The following is a 21,459-nucleotide window of genomic DNA, read 5'->3' on the forward strand; positions in this document are numbered from 1 at the left end:
GTTTAAGCCTATTGGCTAAGCCTAACTATTAATTTCACTCAAAAACGTCCCTGTTTAGACAATAAATTATATGGCCATCATAGATAAAAGGGAAGACTCCATATTTTCACTAAGAAATCCATCACCATTTTTTTCCACAAGCAAGTACTATTACAAGCCTGATCAGAAATAGTATCCAAGTACACATCTGCTCCTGGGCAGACCTCACAAGCATCTCAAACTCGTATCTCCATGACAGGTAGATAAGCTACGTAAACAAGGGAAGCCAAGGTAACAGGGAAGACAGGAGACTATCTGCCTATCTAAAAACACTCAAATTCTTTTCTATAAGCACTGCTGATTTAATCCATTACACCACCAGCAGCTGCCAGTTTACAATCTCTGCTACACAAGCCCTCCATTGAGTTTAAAGACAACCGTCAAATATCTCTCCAGTTTCTCCATTCACCTGACTGTTACCATAGAGAATACAGGTATTCCCACTCTGGCCTGCTGTGTGCAGTGTTTTCTCCTATCAGAATCCAAACCACCTACCAGTCCCCGTACGTCAATTGCCATTGAACATTCCTCTAACCAGCTCACTATCTATATAAAGATTAATGTGCTAAACTAAGTATATTCTAATAGAGGTCTATTGGTAGTCACAAAAGACAGTACTGGAATCAGTTGATTCCTTTTATCTATCATTACAGTGAGCAACACAATTTTTAATATTAAACTAACAAGTACTGGGAAAACTTGTTTCTACTTTCTGTGGTTTGCTCATCAAATTAATCCTACAATTTTGATCCCGTTATACAGTTCTCAAGGTACAGAGAATGACTCAAAATGAACTAAGGATATCATACCTAGTATGGAATTAGTCCACAGCTTGCAAACTTAAAGCCCATGGGCCAAGTCTTGTCCATATAGGTGGCTGGTTTAAAATATGTATTTATCATCAAAAACAAGGAAAAGTCTGAGAAACGGTCACAGTCAAGAGGAATCTAATGAGAAAGGGTGACTAAATACAATGTGGAATCCTGAACGGGATCTTAGAACAGAAAAAGGACATTATGAAAAACTAAGGAAATGTGAATAACCTATTGATGACTTTAGTATCACTATTCATTCATTAATTGTAACAAATGTACCATACTAACGTTAGATTTTAATAATATTGGAAACTAGACATGGGGTACATGGGAACTCTCAGTACGATGTTTGAAATTTTGTCAATCTAAAACCATAGGCTGGGTTCACGCCTGTAATCCCAGAACTTTGAGACCAAAGTGGGCAAATCTTGAGCTCAGGAGATCAAGACTAGCCTGGGCAACCTGTCAAAACCCAGTCTCCACAAAAAAATAATTAGCTGGGCATGGTGGTGCATGCCTGTAGTCCCAGCTACTTGGGAGGCTGAGGTAGGAGGATGGCTTGAGCCCAGGAGGTGGAGGCTGCAATAAGCCAAAATCATGCCACTACATTCCAACCCGGGTGACAGAGCCAGATCCTGTCTCAAAAAAAAAAGCCCCTATCCTAAAATAGTTTATTTTTAAAATGTACATACACATGTGTGCACACACAAGTTTGAATGATGTGACTGTGTGTATGTGTATATTTATTTCCATGAAAATATCAATTATTCCCAACATTTAAGATAAGAGATTATCACACAATCCAGATTTGCAGGTTTTCTTGGGACAAAATAAAGCAGGGAGGGACACAAGGATTTGAATTTGCCTACCATGGCCCTGTACTCTCCTATAGACAAAACCAGTTTACCAGCAGCCTCCTTTAAAAATGGGGAATCCAGTTTGTCAGAATCCTGCTACAAACTATCTTACCCACCTGAAGGGGGCTTCAACTATTTGCAAGTAAAATTATACATTTCAATTCACGTACTATTAGCTCAGATTAAACCCTAAAGGAATATGGTAGCTCACATCAATGAAAAGCAGCTTATACCTATCATCTATTGTTCAACGGTCACAAGTAACAGAACAGGAACTTTCGATACAGGTCCATTTTCACCTTACTATTTATTAAACACAAATAAACTCCATTCTCTTCCCCAAATAAATCTGGTGCTCTTACCCTTAAGCTGGTTTAAAATGAGTTTAACAAAAATACCTAGGAGATTTTTGAAATACCTTGCAGGATAAACTTGAAGTAATTATTAAAGAAAGAAAACAGTAGCAGCTAGAAATCTTTAGCACACAAATCTGACAATTAGCAAAATCTTCTAAGGAAAAAACATTAAATGGACCAGCATGTATTCCTAAAAATAATCAGTCAAAATAAATGATCAATTCTCAATTATCCATGCTGGCCAGGCATAGTGGCTCATGCCTGTTATCTCAGCACTTTGGGAAGTTGGGGCAGGCAGATTGCTTGAGGTCAGGAGTTCAAGACCAGCCTGGGCAACATGGCAAAACCCTGCTCTACCAAAAATACAAAAATTAGCAGGGTGTGGTGGGGCATGCCTGTAGTCCTAGCTATTTGGGAGGCTGAGGTGGGAGGAACACTTGAGGCTGGGAAGTCAAGGCTGCAGTGGGTCAAGATCACATTACTGCAATCCAGCCTGGGCAACAGAGGGAGATCCTGTCTCTCAAAAAAAAAAAAAAAAAAATCCATGCTAAAAAACTGTACCAATAATCCCAAACTCTTTAAAATGTGGCTCTCAAAGAGACTATTCACTTCCTGATCCAGGACAACTCCCAGCAGCAAAAGTGAGCAGGCCTGGACTCTGTAGGACAGAACTGAGGACCAAGGTCTCTGGGGACAGTCTCTTTCATATTGCATTGTATTTAGTAAATTTGTGGTTTAAAGACTCCCCTTTGAGGACTTAAGATTTGCCTGTCCTAGGTTCCCTAATATATGTTATAAATTGCAAGCTTCTCTAAAGTTAATTGTAATTAACACAGAAATTGAAAAACAAAAAAAAAAGAGCAATGCACAAATCAAGGAAACACATTTACTATAAAGGAAAATATGTGTGACTGTAAAAAAATTTGATTTACAAAATAACTTAATCACAATTTCACCTTCAACAAACTGCAAAGATTTTTCATACAGCCCAAGAGAAACAATCAGAATTTAAGTGCTTATACTTTGTAAACATCTGCAAACTCAAATATAAGTAAACAAATCACTGGCATCAAGTTGGTCAGGAGGCACTATGATATTTTACATTATTGCAATCATGGACCTAATGCTTAAAGAATGTTTACACAGTCTGTTCTGGCAGAGAGAACAGAGGCACAAAGAGGGGTTTACGGGGAGTGTGAGAAATGGGTAAGGGGACCCAGAAAACTAAGGATTCTGTCTGCATTTTAAAGTCTTAAAATTAGCCCTAATCTTCTTCAGAGTAGGTCTACAGAGATTTTACTCAAACTTATTTGTTGCACATTTTTATTAACAAAGTCACAAAATTCTACCATTCTACTTTAGTCATTCTGTCATACATTCTATTATAATTGGTTATTTCCAAGTTTTAAGAGGATTTAAGCCTAAGACAATTTGAGCAACATAATAAGAGAAATGGGTTATAAACCAGAGAATAAAACAAATATCCATGAGACTATAATGATGTAAATAACATAAGAGAAAAAGAAATAAATAGAATAAAAAATAAGGCCAGGCGCAGTGGCTGACACCTGTAATCCTAGCACTTTGGGAGGCTGAGGCGGGCAGATCACTTGAGGTCAGGAGTTCCAGGCCAGCCTGGCCAACATGGTGAAACCCTGTCTCTACTAAAAATACAAAACTTAGCCAAGCGTGGTGGTGGGCGCCTGTAATTACAGCTACTCAGGAGTCTGAGGCACGAGAATCACTTGAACCCAGAAGCAGAGGTTGCAGTGAGCTGAGATCATGCCACTGCACTCCAGCCTGGGCGACAGAGTGAGACTGTCTCAAATTAGATAGATAAATAAATAAATAATGGGCCGGGTGCGGTGGCTCAGGCCTGTAATCCCAGCACTATGGGAGGCTGAGGCGGGTGGATCATGAGGTCAGGAGATCGAGACCATCCTGGCCAACATGGCAAAACCCTGTCTCTACTAAAAATACAAAAAAATTACCTGGGCATGTTGGCAGGCACCTGTAGTACCAGCTACTCAGGAGGCTGAGGCAGAAGAATGGCATGAACCCAGGAGGCGGAGCTTGCAGTGAGCCAAGATCGCACCACTGTACTCCAGCCTGGGGGACAGAGGAAGACTCTGTCTCAAAAAAAATAAATAAATAATACAAAAAGTAAACAAATAAAGAAATGGGGTAGAGGAGGGAAAGTTCTTCCTTACAGTTGAATTCCAATTAATAATGTAAAAGAAATGATAATTTTTTTTAAAAAATCACCATTTGGCCAACACCACAGTAACAACTGATTCAGACAAAAAAAGAATCATCAATAAATGCTAAACTCAGTGAGCAAAAGTATGATGAGGAAGAGGATATTTGCAGAGTCACAAAGTATCTCCCCACAAAATACATATTAATGAAAAATGGGAAAACAGTAACTTTATAGTGGAGAAACAGGTAAACACCATCTTAACTAATCACAGGACACCTCCTTTCCAGTAATAAAACAACAGTAACATCACATGCCACCTGATATGATGCACTGAAAAGGGCACATCATCACTTCTGTGGTATTCTTGCAAAAAATGTATCATTTGAGTTTAATCACGAGAAATGACAGACAAATCCAAACATTCTACAAAATAACCACTGGTTTTTCAAACTCATCAGGGCCAGAAAGATAAAGGCTGAGGATCTGGCCCAGATTAGAGGAAACTAAAGAAGCATGGCTGCTTAGGGAACATAGTGAGAGACCCTGTCTCCACAAAAAATTTAAAAATTACCTACAAAACTTTAAAAAGTTAGCCAGGTATGGTGGTGGCCAATGCCTACAGTCCTAGCTACTTGGGAGGCTGAGGCAGGAGGACTGCATTAAGTCCAGGAGTTCAAGGTTATAGTGAGTTATCATTGTGCCACTGCCCTCCAGCCTGGGCAACAGAACAAGATCCTATCTCTATAAAAAAATAAATAAAAAATAAAAAAAAGCAGCAGCAGCAGCATGACAACTCAATGCAACTGGATCCTAGACTGAATCCTGGACAAAAGGGTATTAGTGGACAACTGGAGAAAATTAAATAAACTCTGTATATTAATCAGTGATCAATGTTAATTTCTTGGTTTTGATAATATGATTATGTAAATGTAAAACATTAACACTTAGGGAAGCTGGGAGCAATGTACACAGAAATTATTTGTGCTATTTTTGCAAACTTTTTTTAAGGTCAAATTATTTCAAAATGAAAAATAAAATTTAAAAATAAATAAGAGTAGGCTGGGTGCAGTGGCGCAGGCCTATAATCCCAGCACTTTGGGAGGCTGAGACAAGTGGATCACCTGAGGTCCGGAGTTCGAGACCAGCCTGGCCAAAATGGTGAAATCCCGTCTCTACTAAAAATACAAAAATTAGGCGGGTGTGGTGGCACGTGCCTATAGTCCCAGCTACTTGGGAGGCTGAGGCTAGAGAATCGCTTGAACCTGGGAGGTAGAGGTTGCAGTGAGTCGAGATCGTGCCACTGCACTCCAGCTTGGGTGACAGAGCAAGACTCTGTCTGAAAAAAAAAATTAAAAATTAAAAAATAAAAACTAAATAGAGTATAGGATTAGGAACAAATGCCAGTATATAAACTGATAAGCAAAACCTGGGATGAGCAGACTTTTACTGTAAAGGGCCAAATCATAAATAGTTTATGCTTTGGAGGCTAGTCTGTCCCAACTACTCCTCTCCGCTGTCATAGTACAAAGACAGCCACAGATAATAAGTATGGCTGTCTTTCAATAAAAACAGGGGTGGCTGGATTTAGCATGCAGGCTATACTTTACTGATCCTTAAACTAAACAAAAAAATGTTCATCTTTAAGAAAGGTACTATTTGGCAACAGTATAACCAGTAATACTTATTCTTAAATATAATCAAAATTTTTTCAGTTTTATCACATGAAATAAAATTTCATGTTATTACATGTTATTTTCAGAATTCTTTATCATATACTGTGTGCCTAGGACCATTAAAAGAGCACATATAACATTTTAATAAAGACAAGAGCTATATTTAGTATAGCTAAAGGATGTACTCAACTAAAAACTTTCCTCACATTCCAAAATAAATTTAGTTCAGCATGAAAACACAAACGCAAAGAAAGTAATCATTTTGGTAACCCCCAACCAACCCTTTTTTTTTTGAGACGGGGGTCTCTCATTTCCATTGCCCAGGATGGAAATTAAAGTGGCATTATCACAGCTCACTGCAGCCTTAACTTCCTGGGCTTAGATGATCCTCCCACCTCAGCCTCCGGGGTAGCTAGGACTACTTTTAGTAGAAATGGCATTTTGCCATGTTGCCCAGGCTGGTCTTAAACTCTGGGACTCAACAGATCCACTCACCTTGGCCTCCCAACATGCTGAGAGGTGTAAGCCACCATACCGAGGCCCAATTTTCAAATCTAACTTTTACTTTACTACCAATTTGTGGTCTGGAGGAAAAAAAGCCAAAAACTTCCTCCTCCATTTAATTATATTTTGAAACTAGTTAAATTGCTTCTAGTTTTCTGTGATCAGCCTTTGAACACGTGGTGACTAAAGTAGCATAATCTAATCATTAACTGGGTATTTTCAGAAAATCTGGCCATTCAAGAATCAAGGTATGAAATGAGTAAAAGCATCTGACGTGAAATTTGTATATGGTTTCTTTAGCTTAACAGTATATAAACTTTAGATAAAAGTGGCTGAGTGCAATGCCTCAGACATGTAATCTCAAAACTTTGGGAGGCCAAAGCAGGAGAATCACTTGAGGCCAGGAGTTCAAGACCAGCCTGGGCAACACAGCAAGACCCTATCTCTACAAAAAAAATAAAAATAATAAAATAAATAACGTTTAATTACATCAATTACAAACTTCATTAAATTGATTCAGAAAGAACTACCAGAGTTGGATGCCAGAAATAAATAAATAGGATCAGGAACAAATGCCAGTATATAAACTGATAAGCAAAACCTGGGATGAGCAGACTTTTACTGTAAGGGGCCAAATCATAAATAGTTTATGCTTTGGAGGCTAGTCTGTCCCAACTACTCATCTCTGCTGTTATAGTACAAAGAATAAGTTGTACCAAGAATAAGTTGTAAGACAGGACCAAAGATAAAATCATTTAAAATTTTGAATGAAATAAATGGTGTGACATTATAAACACATGTAAACACTATATACATTTTTTAAAGGTCAAGAGCCCAGATTAATTGTAATTAGCCTGTGTGAGTTATTTTTATCCTGGTGGCTCACCCTGAGCAATATGAACTCCTGCCCAGAGTTCAGGAGAATTTTCTCACTCCATCACAAGACAGAATATTGAAGATGATCATTCAGACTGAGAGCACTCATAGGAAGATGATACAGACCATCTGTAAGATGGTGCCTTCAACTGGCCACAACTTACCCTAAGGTGTTGCCTGCCAGCCTGCCCAGAGTCTCAGAACCTGAGAGAAACCATGGAGAGTCGCTTGTCCTACCAGGCCTTGATGTCCTCCCTGCCCCCGAGTTGCTGTTCAACTTTGACCTGGGGGAAAACAAGAGGTAAATTTTTGAAGACCAACACTTTTTACAACACTGTTATTTCAAATTGCATTGCTTAATTTGGAAATTATCTATAAAATCATTTCAGTTAAAGAGTAGATTTGACTTGGTACCTACTAAACACGTAATATCATTGTTCTGGTAACCTGTTTCTGTTAAGTGATAACTGACTCCTCTGTTACTTTTAATGTTAGTACTTTGGGCTGTGAATCATTGCTTGCATAAAAATTAAAATTAAACTAGAAAGCAATAGTTTCACTGTTTTAAAAGCATCTAATTTTCTGTGATGCTTTAAGTTGAGGGTTACTAAAATCAAAACACAGGTTTAATATAACACCTAAGAGCTAAATACATATTAAATAGAAAGGACATAATATCTTACCCATCATTATTATCAGGTTTACCCAATTCCAATCTGTCTGGCTGTACTGAAAAACCAATCCTGCAAACTCTACCATCCTAAAAGCAAAGAAAACAGAAAAAATTATCCAAGTAAAAAAATTTGGTGTATTTGGTGTGTATTAAAATTTGAATTTATTCAACAAACAGATTCTGTGCCCATCACTGTCAATTCAGAAGACGATAAATAAACTTCCTTCCAAAAGGTGCTTACACCTGAGATGGGGAAATATGACATACGTACATTATCAAGAAACCAGTCGAAAATAATTTACAACATCTCAATCCGACAAAATTCAAAGTAAGAAAATGACTGGATTTAGGAGCTTCCCCTATTCTGTTACTAATTAGTTTCACACTCTGGCAAATCATGTAAGCTTTCTCTGGGCCAGAGGAAGAAAGAGAACTGGGAGCTCTTCAAGATAACTTTCGAGTAACTGCTGTTTTCCTGTTATAATGGAAGAAATACAATGATGCACAATTCTATTTTAACAGTTCATTTTTCGTTTCTCTATCTTAGAGTGAATAATTTACCTCAAGAAGAAAGGCAGCATGATTTGGTCCCACCACACACTGTTTAATAGTAGCCTGTTCCAATACATTCAAAGGGGGGTGGCTGAGAGATAAAAAAAGAAAAAGTAAAATTATTTTTTAATGGTAAATACATCATAGGGTTTACTCTTAAATACAATTAGAAAAAAAATAGATGGCAAAACCTATTTTTTAAACTAATATTTACTTGAAAGCAATAATTGAAAAATAATATCTCCATAATCATTTATATCTCCCTGTATGCCAGATTTTTAAAAAAAAAACAGCATGAGTGCAATCTATAATTCAAATAAGCCCAACTCATAAAAAGTTGATAGATTAAAAGATTCTTAAAGTCTAATAATCACATTAATCTTAATCATATCAGGCTGCCGCCTAAATGAGTTTTTTCTTAATAAAGAAAAATTGTTGTCAGAAGATTTAAATATTTTAAAACTCTTACCTGTTTAAATTATATTTGTTCAGCTTCTCAGAAACTTCTCGTAACCTTTAAAACAAAACAAAACATTAACAAACCACATGTACAGATCTTTTGTAAACAAATACTTCTGACAGGTACTTGTACTGTTATTTTGGTAATTTCCAATAGTAGTACACAAAATAATTGCTATGGTAAGAATGTTTTTCATATTTTCATTTTTGTCCCAAAAAGATCACAAACAGACTCTGCAATTCCGTTCCCTCACCACCCCCCATTTGCAACCTCAGTAACAATGATAATCGTATTAATTCCATTTCCCATTAATCCCAGGTGAGAAAACTGAAGCTTCTAGAGTTTATAGAAAAGGTAGCATAAAGTTGGTACCTGAACCAATGCCCAACCAAAGGCTCAATTGTTTAAAAAAACAAAACAAAACAAAAACTGTGTTATCCATGCCAAGAGATTCTTGAGTGCACACGGATATCATGAAAATAGAAAGCCTAATTGACTTAAGGCATCATCTCAAGTTCTTGAACGGTCTTATAACACAAAATTGAACAAACCAGATCATCAATATCCTTATCTATATAAAGTAAGGATAACACCTCCCATTTCTAACAGCATTTAAAATAGTATTGAACAGATTTAGAAAAAAACCTCAAAGGGCTACATAACAAAGAGATATTAACTTGTATTTTCTGTTATGATTTTATTGTTTCTCTTAAGAAAACAGTCTTGAATGTAAAACACTATAATAGCTAAATTAAACTAGGTATTTTGTCAACCTAAGTCATTTTACGATGTAAAGATATAATCAAATGTAGAGATTTTAAGCAATTCTATTAAGTTATCGAAAAACAAACACTGCCTGATCTGATCTTTTAAAACCTTTTTCAGAAATAATTCTTGTAAAAGTAACTGAGTAATTTTACAGAGTAAAATTTTACTGAGTAAAAGTAAAGAGAATTTTAGAAAGCAATGGGAAAAATCAGAACATTAAATCAATAGAAAAGTCCATGAATTCTGCTCTCTAAAGAGTGACAAAAATGAATAAAATCAAATTTCAATCATTTGTACTAACAGATAAAAATGTTATACATACTCCAAAAATAAATGACGTTAAAGCCAGTTTAGGGCTTAAAAACTGCCACAAAGCATATATAATCTAACCTAATTATTTCAGTAAGAGAAAATAACCTAATTATTTCAGTAAGAGATTCAATTAGGAGTCAGCTGTTCTATAACTTTATCCTGTAAATTCTATCCTCCTAGTGAAGAGCATCTTTCAAAGGCATACAGTAACTGTCTAATACTGAATTGCATTCAGTAACTAAAGTAACTTTTTTTTTTTTTTTTTTTGAGTCTCGCTTTGTTGCCCAGGCTGGAGTGCAATGGTGCGATCTCGGCTCACTGCAACCTCCATCTCCTGGGTTCAAGTGATTCTCGTGCCTCAGCCTCCCGAGTAGCTGGAATTACAGGTACCCGCCACCACACCCAGCTAATTTTTGTAATTTAGTACAGATGGGGTTTTGTCATTTTGGCCAGGATGGTCTCAAACTCCTGACCTCAATAGATCCACTCGCCTTGGCCTCCTAAAGCGCTGGGATTACAGGCGTGAGCCACCATGCCCAGCCTAAAGTAACTTTCAAATGCGGCCATATTTTATTTCTCTCTGAAGAAGTAGATACTTACTGGTGATCTTATTCTCACTCCTAAAGAACAGCATCTGATCATTTGTGATTTGGCCCCCAGTAAAATACATTTTCATTTTTGTAGCCCAGTTTTGCATTTACTTCCATTAACAAAACATGTTTTCATTAGTTCAAGAAAGTTAAGCTTTTTCAAAGAATTCCAGTTTGCCCATTTACAAAGCACACTTCTGCGTTCCAAGATAAAACACATTAAGGGTAATGTATTGTGGAACCCATGAGCTCTGAGAAAAGGCTGACTAGAAAATAGGGAGAAGATAAACAAGGGTGGGTCTGCTCTGCAGTGTAAGAGCAGCCTTTAGGAGACCCTAAGAAGCAGCAGGAGCTCTCACTTCCCTGGGTCCACATTTACTATGAGTAACCACAGTAGTGACACTTTCAGAAGATAACTTGTTCACTGGCATGTAACTAAACTCATTCATTTCCATTCCTTTGTTAGTAGCTCAACACTGTCTCCAGAGCTCTCACAAAATATATAGCACTGGGAGAGAAAAAAAATTGTCAAGGCCTTTTTCAAAACCGGACAATGCCTGAGATTAAGAATTAAATGTTGTTTCCATGGCTCCAAATATTCCAGACAATTATTTGTAATAAGCTTTGAGGATATCAGAATGCTAAAAAATATTTAAACTCAAGAACTCAACAGCTAATTTCAGGCTATCTGGGGAGACAGCACAAATGGTTACTGCTATCAATTAAATTTTCTAATCTTAAAAGTCCTGGTGAGACCCCTAACCACATCTGAAATACATGTCTGAAATGCACATCAATTTGTACTGGAAACAATGCCACCGAACAGCAAGAAATCTGGGGTTTACTTCCAGCTCATCTACTACTACCTGGACTCACTAGAAGTCCACTAGGTCTCAAGTTCTCATCTATGTGGGGAAGAATTCTTTTAGTCATCTCTGGTTCTGAAAATTCTTATTCCTGAAATTCTTATTTTTCGTTTTTTTGTCTCTTTTGAGACTGGGTCTCACTCTATTGCCCAGGCTGGAGTGCAGTGGTGCAATCGCGGCTCACTACAACCTCAACCCCCCAGGCTCAATCTATCTTCCCGCCTCAGCCTCCTTAGTAAACGGAACTACAGGTGTGCACCATCTCACCCAGCTAATTTTTGTATTTTTTGTAGAGACAGCGTTTTAGCATGTTGCCCAGGCTGGTCTTAAAACTCCTGGGCTCAACGGATCTACTCGTCTTGGCCTCCCAAAGTGCTGGGATTACAGGCATGGGCCATAGTGCCCAGCCTCAGTCCTGAAATGCTTATGAATATATGAAAAGCAAGTGTATCAATGGAAGATATATATGTAATGTTTACAAAGAAATAGCACTATCATATTCAATTTTTATCGTACCCATTTGAAACTTTCAAATTGATTTTATACATTTAGATTGCTTCCCCAAATATCAAATTTTTAAAAACTCTTAAATTCAGTCCACGGATTCACACAAAATGTATCATCCTTTCAAATCTCAAGACAGGTATAACTAAACTGGGCCCTACAAATTAGTTTATATGAATCCAGATAACAGTAACAAATAAATCTTCACCCCCAAAAAATAAACTATATTTAAGAAGTATTTGATTATCTTTTACATTATAGAGTCCTCAGTAGACGGGCAAATCACAGAATCGCTGCAGGCCTGTGATAACATTCATTTAAATTTGCTAAATTATCCATGCTGTTCCCTTCCTTTAGCCAAAAAAAACTGAAGTTTTTTTAGTTTGCTAACTATTCTACATAATAGAGATTCACCTACTTTAAAGGATCTTCATACAACGTTTACAACAGGCAATACTACACAGGCAATATTAACAAAAGTTTACCCTCTCTTTAAAATAAAAAGAAACTCACACTGAAGCTCACCAAATTCCATTTCAGAATAAATTATTACACATGGTTATGATGAAAAACAATTTTAAGAATACAGCATGACATTAGAAAAAAACCTCAATGGCCAGGCACAGTGGCTCATGCCTGTAATCCCAACACTTTGGGAGGCTGAGGTGGGCGGATCACCTGAGGTCAGGAGTTCAAGACACGCCTGACCAACATGGCGAAGCCTCGTTTCCATTAAAAATACAAAAATTAGCCGAGTGCGGTGGTGCGCGTCTGTAGTCCCAGCTACCCGGGAGGCTGAGGCAGGCGAATCGCTCGAACCCGGGAGGCAGAGAGCCAGGATCAGTGAGCCGAGATCACACCACTGCACTCCAGCCTAGGTGACAGAGCAAGACTCCGTCAAAAAAAAAAAAAAAAAACACAAACAAAATAACCTCATAACAGCATTTAATCTCATTCAAGGATAGATAGGTAGACAGGTGAACTTCGGTGAGGTGGTTGTAACACACAATGAATAGGTTAGCAAAAAGCTTCTGACAATCCTTGGGTACTCTACACTCCTGTTTGCTACATTTATTCTATATTCTGATTAAATAAACTATTTCATTCCTTTAAATGTATAGATCACTTTACAGATCTAGAGGCTGAAATTTTTGTTTAAAGCAACAAAGTAAGGTAACAGCAAACTGATGTTAATTAACAGAGACAGGAAAACAGTGTAACGGTACTTGCTAGAAGCCAACATATTTCATTGCTATACTTGAAATCCCCTCTAATTTCAGTCTCATTCTCCCCAAATTTAACATTACAATTTCAAAGGTAATTTATCTTCTCACTGATCCTCAACTGGCAACAGCACTAAGTACAGGTTCTTCGGTTTCATAATTCTCTGCCTAACTCTAACATATAACATATCTGCATGTTCAAATACCCCTAAAGTGGATTCAACCTGACAGATCCTTTCTTGCTGAATTCTAAAGCAAAAAAAAAAAAAAAAAAAAAAGGGTATAGTTAAACCTTCAAAGGTTTCAATTCTCAAAGACAGAAAGGTATTTCTGACATCACATTCTCTACAAGGTGATGGTTTCCATATACCTGGAACTGTTAAACAAGGTACATCCACTCATGTTTTGTGACTCTCAGCAATCACGTTAATGGCAAAAGCGGCATTATCTGCCACCAGTGCAGTTCCTTCAGTCTCATTCCACTTATTTCCCACCCAGCTCAAATGCCACCTCCTCCATGAACCTTTCCTGGTAGTTGTAATTTCCTTCCTACAGAAGTCTACAAATTCTCTCATATCTAGTCATTTGTGTTTCTATCTGAACTGTCTTCACAGACTCTAAGCAAAGACAGAATACAACTTGCCAAGTCTTTCCTTACCCCTCTGCTTTTCTGGATACAGTTCCAACAATGAAGAAAGTACATTACTGGTACATAACTTATTTCAGAGGCAGAAAATGTTCCTGATCTTAATCTCAACAAAACTAACTCTCCAGGTCTTCCGTCTCAAATTAAACATGTGAGCAGTGTGAATATACAGATTTAAGATAGTTTCCCATATAACTCTTAAAAGATCACTTACCATGGAAGGAAAAAAAACACTAAGTAACTCAATAATCACATTAGGAAACCGCCTTTAAAGTGACCCCACCTCACCCCAACTCTGGATATCCACTCATGGAATAAAACTTTTACATACCCGTACAATTTTATTTTGAAGTAAAGGGCTTAATAATTCATGCAAAGAACCAACAGATACAGTCAGTGAAGGTTACCTACAATACTAAATTACAGACTCCTGTAGAAAAAGTCTTCAAATTCGCCTCTTGTCATCCATGTCGGAGAAAGCAGATATTGCCAAAACAAAAATGCAGTACATTTAAAAAATCTGTGACTAGATAAATTCCGCTAGAAAAAGAAATACTGTAAGAATATTTCTGGCATTTCTCCAAAGGCAAACCATCTAAATCTTAAAGACTAAGTCTTGGAGTGGTGGTCTTGCCTATACCTTTTTTTTTTTTTTGGAGCAACTATTGTGTACTACACAGATGGTAGAGACAAGCACCTTTCTAACAAGACAACCTATCTCTAACCACAGAACATGGTCCGCAGTTAAATTATCATGCACTTTCTTAAGTAAACAGGCAGTCAGTCCTCAATTTTTACACAGTTCTTTTAAACAACTCTTGCACCATACCACAAACACTGACACTTCTTAAATGCTGCTTCTCATGCCAACTGTTTCACGTTATCACTGATATCAATAAATTCAAACTATCACGTGGGGTGGTCCCACCTGCCAGCCACTATAGCTGGAGAAAAAAGGCTATATAAACTTTGAGCCCTTTCTGATGATCATTTACTGGTGCCAACATCTAGAAGGCACATCCCCACTCCAGCCCCACCCCCAGCAAACTGAGATCCTGGGCTAGTTTATTCAATGCAAAGGGTATCCCAACCCCAAATCCCTTTTCACACAGTCCTGGAGGAAGCCAATGGCAAACCACCTAAGGCAAGTTCATAGGGGAGCCCTTTTAAGGAGTTCTTTGTTATAAGACCTCCTATATAAACTGAGTCTTCAGCTTGTGCTGCATTATGGATTTGTTTCTGGGTGAAGGGAACAATGCCTTTCCCCCATGCACTCTGTATTACCACAAACATTAGGAGTTACCTTGGCCTATGAGGCTGGGAATGACAAAGAGCCAGGAAGGATTATTCCTATAGCCTTAGTAGTATCCTTTCCCCCAGATGAATCACAATCTCACACAAATATATACACTCCACTGGGGTTGGGGCTAACATAAAGAGTCACACCAGCCTTCTGTTTGCCTCAGCCCAAGCAAGAAGCACCAACCCGTTAGGAATGAGTCTCTTCATCTGTGTATGAAAAACTTGCTCATTATATGCCTGAAAGTTGAATTAGACACTCAATTTTCAGACACATTTTTAAAAATCCACTTTTTAATGCTTGTATCTGAATTTAACCCTGATCTTCGGTACTCCAACTTTGGGATTTCACGGTGAAGTGAAGGTAGGAAAATGAGAGATGCAATATAATTATTTTGACAACACATACAGAAAAAAAAAACACTATATTTTCACATCAAAAAATGCAGGAACGCCATAATCTTGCAATAAATAAACACAAAATTAGCTATATTTAAAACTCCCCATTTGGTCCTTAATTTTTCTCATCTCACAGTTGACCACAGGAAACTTAAGAGTTTAACAATGAGGAACCAATGAGTAAGACTGTTGTGATGGCCAAACAGGAACTAAAAATGTTACCAGAAACAAAAGAATGTAGGCTTCAAGAAAGCAAAGACCATATATGTTCATTTCTTTCTAGCTCTTTATAGGAGGGTTTACTGTTTTTTTTTTTTCAAGGGACACAGTCCTGCTCTGTCACCCAGACAGAGTGGTGGTGCAGTGGTGTAAGCATAGCTCACTGCAGCCTCAAACTCCTGGGTTCAAGAGATCCTCCGCCTCACCTCCTGAGTAGCTGGGATTACAAGCACATGTCACCACACCAGGCTAATTTTTATTTTTTGTAGAGACAAGAGTAGGGTGGGTGAGGGTAGAGGGGAGGTGTCTTGCTATGTTGCACAGGCTGGTCTCAAACTCCTGGCTTCAAATGATCCTCTCTGCCTTGGGCTGCCAAAGACCTGGTATTACTGGTGTCAGCCATCATGCCCAGCCTAGGAGGGTTTTCTCTGAAGGTAAATCAGAACCTTTGGTTGTGGTGGAAAATGCATATAATATTATTTAACACAGTTTCCTCAGCAGCTTCCTTTCTCCACCTCTTACAAGGTTTGATTCTCAAACTTGTTAAATCTCAAGACTACCTTATACTTTTAAAAACTATTGAGGACCCCAAAAATCTTTTGTTTATGTGGGTTACATCTGTTGATAACACTAAAGTTAACCAATAAAATTTGTGAATATTTTAAAAATTAATTACATATTGACATACATTACCTACCTATAAAAAATTTTCCCAAAAATATTTGACGGGGGAGCTGTTTTACATTTTTGCAAACCTCTTTATTATCAGGCTTCATATAAACTAGATTCTCTGATCTGCTTCTGCCTTTATCTATCACAATATATTGTTTTGGTATATGAAGTATATGAAGAAAAGCTGGCCCTAGGTAGAAAAGTTAGGGAAAAGTGAGGTACATTTTTATATCCTTTCCAGATAACCACAGGTATTATTCTTTGATATTATACCAAAACTCAGCAAGTGATTTCTTGAAGGTTGAGAGCAACGTGGAAATCTGAAACCTATTAATGAACTTTGAATAACTCAAGTATGATTTTGTCATCTGGACCAGGATACACTGGTCATTTGGAAAACACTGATTTATTGACTGACACAGATACTCAAAAATCACATTTGCTAATGTTACTATCAATCTACAGTGTCAAACTCACAGTAATGGGTACAAGTTTCCCAAAATTCTAAAATTTGCTTGAAAGCTCAAATTTATCACTATAAAAAAATACCTTCATTGTTTTCTGTAAATTAACAGGCTTACTTGTTCATTTTCAAGAAAATGTCTGTTAAATATCCAAGTCTGAATAACCATTATTTGTCAGTCAGTCTCAAATAAAAATGGTTTCCATGAAAAAAGGTGCTTGTTTTAAAAGGATCTTATGCTTAAAGGTATAGATTTAATAAAGTTAGTAACTTCTACTATTCCATCAAGGACACTCTGAAGTGAAACTGGCTTTTTCCCCTACAAGTACAAGAAAAGCAAAGAATACAATGACAATTAGTTGTACAGTTTGGTGCCATGGCTTTGATTTCTGCCAAAAAGCCAGTATTTTACCCACCACTGCTTTTAAACCACAGCACAGATGTCAAAATGGTGAAAAAGCCTCAGTTTTATTATAAAGACAGTTTTGAACTCAGAGCCCCTGTAAGAGTCTTGGAGGTCCCACAGACCACACTCCAAGAACTGCCATACTCTAAATGCACAGTGTCATTAAAATGACCAATACTAAATCGACACTGGGGGGAAAATGAGTAATAATTCATTCTTCTTACTAAAACAGCCACAAATGCCAACCAAAATAACCTCCTACTTATATACCTTTTAAATGCTTCTCAAATTATGGATATTCTTTTTAGTCTCCCTCTGTGGCCCAAGCTGGAGTGCAATGGTGTGATCTCAGCTCACTGCAGCCTCCGCCTCCTGGGTTCTAGCGATTCTCCTGCCTCGGCCTCCTAAGTAGCTGCGATTACAAGCACACGCCACCACGCCTGGCTAATTTTTGTATTTTTAGTAGAGACGGGCTTTCGCCATGTTGGCCAGGCTGGTCTCGAGCTCCTGAACTTAGGTGATCCACCCACCTCGGCCTCCCAGGGATATTCTTTTTAACTGATAGATCTATTTATGGGGTGCGTGCATACAACATGTACATGTACACAATGTGTATACATGTATACAACGTGTAATAATCAAATCAGGGTAATTGGGATTGCACCTCAAACATTTATCATTTGTGATAAGAACATTCCAAATCTTCTCTTCAAGCTATTTTGAAATATACAACAAATTATTGATAACTATAGTCACCATACTGTGCTACTGAACACTAGAACTTATTCCTTAACTATATTTTTGTACCCGTTAACCAACCTGTCTTCAACCTACCTTCCCCGCTACCTTTCCCAGCCTTTAGTAACCACCATTCTTTCTACTCTACACCTCTATGAGATCAACTTTTTTTAGTTCCCACATATGAATGAGAACATGCAGTTTTTGTCTTCCTGTGCCTGGCTTATTTAACTTAATGTAATGTCCTCCTGGCTCATCCATGTTGTTACAAATGACAAGATTTCATTATTTTTTATGGCTGAATAGTATTCCACTGTATATATACACCACATTTTAAACGAGTCATCTGCTGATGGGACACTTAAGTTGATTCCCTATCTTGGCTATTGTGACCAGTGCTGCAATAAACATCTCTCAAATATACTGATTTCAATTCTTTTGGACATATACCCAGCAGTGGGATTGTTGGATCATATGGTGGTTCTATTTTTTAGTTTTCTTGAGCATCCTCCATACTGTTTTCCATAATGGCTGTACTAATTCACATTCCCACCAACAGTATATGAGAGTTCTCCTTTCTCCACATTAAATTATGCATATCCTTTAAAAAAAAAAAAAAAAAAAAGACAAGGTCTTACTATGTTGCCCAGGCCTCAAACTCCTGGACTCAAATGATCCTCCCACCTCAGCCTCCCCAGTAGCTGAGACTATGGACGCATTCCACCATGGCCAGCATTGGATATTCTCTGATACTACATCAAAACTCAACAAGTCATAGTTCCTCAAAAATTAGTTACAATGTTAAATCTGAAACCCTATCAATGAATTTTTCATACTGTTATAATAATCTATTGGTCCAATCCTGTACTTTGAATACATTGTTTGTCCATGCCTGATCCTGGGTTTTTTTTTTTTTTTTTTTTTTTGAGACGGAGTCATGGAGTCTCACTCTGTCACCCAGGCTGGAGTGCAATGGCACGATCTTGGCTCACCACAACCTCTGCATCCCTGGTTCAAGCGATTCTCCTGCCTCAGCCTCCTGAGTAGCTGGGATTACAGGCGCCTGCAACCATGCCTGACTAATTCTTGTATTTTTAGTAGAGACAGGGTTTCACCTTGTTGGCCAGGCTGGTCTCCAACTCCTGACCTGATGATCTGTCTGTCTCGGCCTCCCAAAGTGCTGGGATTACAGGTGTGAGCCACTGCACCCAGCCCCTGAATCTGTTCAGATTATAAAATGGTGTAGCAGCTGGGTATGATGGCTCATGCCTGTAATCCCAGCAACTCAGGAGGCTGAGGCAGAAGGATCTCTTGAGTCCAGGAGTCTGAGGTAAAAGTGAGCTATGATCACCCCACTGCACTCCAGCCTGGACACAGAGCTTAGCAACTATAGGCCTCCGGGTTTGACACATAAGAATTAAAGAATTACTACAAGTTTATTTCTTTGGTGAAAAGCAATCTGATCACAGTCTTATAATTCAGATTTCAGCTTGCACACTGATCCCTGTTAACCACTGCTCAGTCACAAGCCTTAACCACATTTTATTTAAATTTGGCTCACCAATTCCTAAAACAGTGGTCTCACTTACTGCCTACCCAAATAAATCTGTGCCAAGTAGCAAACATCTGACTGACTTTACTCTTGGGTTAAATGACCCCAAATTACACAAAAGACAAAACAAAACACAGAAAGACAAAACAAAAGATGGTTTTTGTGAGGTAAGTTCCAACTGTTGGCTTCTTGAATCACAGTTTGTAAGGAGGACTTACACTTTTATTAATGCTTATGAAGATGATAAATGCCCGTTTATATATAATGCATTCACGTTATCCTAAACAAGAACATTCACCTTCAAGATGCATTCAAAGAAGAAAATGAAGTTTCTAAATAAATATTGTAACTTCATAAAGGGATATAAACTTTTTTAATGTGAACTACTTCTAACTATTCCCCTTAATTAACAGTTTTAGTTGAAACTGTCAAAAAGATTTCTATTAAACTGAGAAAATTCATGTTTCTCTAGTTTGCAGAGAAAAATGCTCTGCAAACTAGAGAAAAATTACATTATTCATGGTCATTTCATTAGCTAAACTTTTTTAAAATGTATACCTACAACCAATTTCTTCCTCTAACCTGAAAAATATTCTGATTAGAAATTCTTATATTGTATCACAAATAACACTTTTCCTAATTAAGTGAAAAGGAGACCAAAATCCCAAACTACTGAGGCCATTTGAAAGATACACACATCTCTGAAAAATGAAATGCTAAACACACATACACACACACACACACACACACACACACACACAATCAGTCATGTTCCTTTTTTTGTTTTTGTTTTTCCTTTTTGTGGAGAACAGGGTCTCGCTATATTGCCCAGGCAGGTCTCGAACTCCTGGGCTCAAGCTATCCTCCCACCTCTTGCCTCCCTGAGAGCTGGGATTACAGGCGTGAGCCACCGTGCCCGGCCCAGTCATGTACCTTTAAAGCAAAATCAATCACGTTATTTTCAGCTCCGTTCGAAACAGGAAAAGGGAAAGAATACACATGCCAAACAAGAAGAAATTTGGTAAGAAAAGATTCAAGATATGGCCTTTATACACTAATTATTCTTAATAATTTCATAAGTCCATCTATCTTACCTAATTTCATCTGCTTAACAGTAAGACTATACATACATACATACAAGAATCAAACTATGCTAGCAGATAGGACCAAAAGACTTCTTCAGAGCTCCTGACCAAAAGTGTAGCATCCGACCAAATTTTCAAGAGAATATACTATGCTTTCTTCACCGTAGACCATCCACATTCTGAATACCTGTGACTTCATTCCTTAAAGCATCTCCCAAATGCGGATAATGTATTCAAATTACTACAAATCCAATTTTAACTCTACGTACAAATAAAATGTCTCATGAGATAGCTGATGTACTTCATAGTATAAACACTGCTATTTGGTAAGTTATTCAGTCCTTGAGAAAGAACTGTAAACTGAAATAAAATACCTGAAATGAAATCTGATTTCTCTATAGAAACAAGACAATCAGGGGGTTATATTCCTGATCGAGGATCTTGATGCCATTAGATTCTGGAGAGTTTCTTTGTACGAGATTTACTGAGATGGCTTCTTGTTGCCGTTTTATTAACGTCAAAGATGAAATCGCAGTTTTGCTGCCTTTGAAATGGTCATTTTATGTCGTAAGCTGCCATTTCATCAGCCCCAGGCACCACACCTACTCTCTTGTGAGGGGCAGCTTGGTGAGGTGGGAAGAGTATGCTGTAGTGTCACAGAAACCTGGGTTTGATTCCACCTCTACTGTGAACTGGCTCTGGAACTTTGGTA

The 21,459-nt window shown here is 37.7% G+C and overlaps 1 protein-coding gene across 4 annotated transcripts in view; it reads right to left on the reverse strand.

Moving 5' to 3' along the window:
• Positions 1-21,459, reverse strand: part of UBR5 (ubiquitin protein ligase E3 component n-recognin 5) — a 153,875-nt gene that overhangs the window by 93,908 nt on the left and 38,508 nt on the right. For all 4 annotated transcript variants that reach the window (XM_024250780.3, XM_024250779.3, XM_024250778.3 and 1 more), the window contains exons 2-5: positions 9,015-9,059; positions 8,555-8,636; positions 8,004-8,080; positions 7,485-7,604 (exon numbers count right to left, since the gene is read on the reverse strand). In XM_024250780.3, coding sequence (XP_024106548.1) covers positions 7,485-7,604; positions 8,004-8,080; positions 8,555-8,636; positions 9,015-9,059 — 324 coding nt within the window. The remainder of the gene's footprint in view (positions 1-7,484; positions 7,605-8,003; positions 8,081-8,554; positions 8,637-9,014; positions 9,060-21,459) is intronic.

Source organism: Pongo abelii, chromosome 7 (genome assembly GCF_028885655.2).
Source record: "Pongo abelii isolate AG06213 chromosome 7, NHGRI_mPonAbe1-v2.0_pri, whole genome shotgun sequence".
NCBI lineage: Eukaryota > Metazoa > Chordata > Mammalia > Primates > Hominidae > Pongo > Pongo abelii.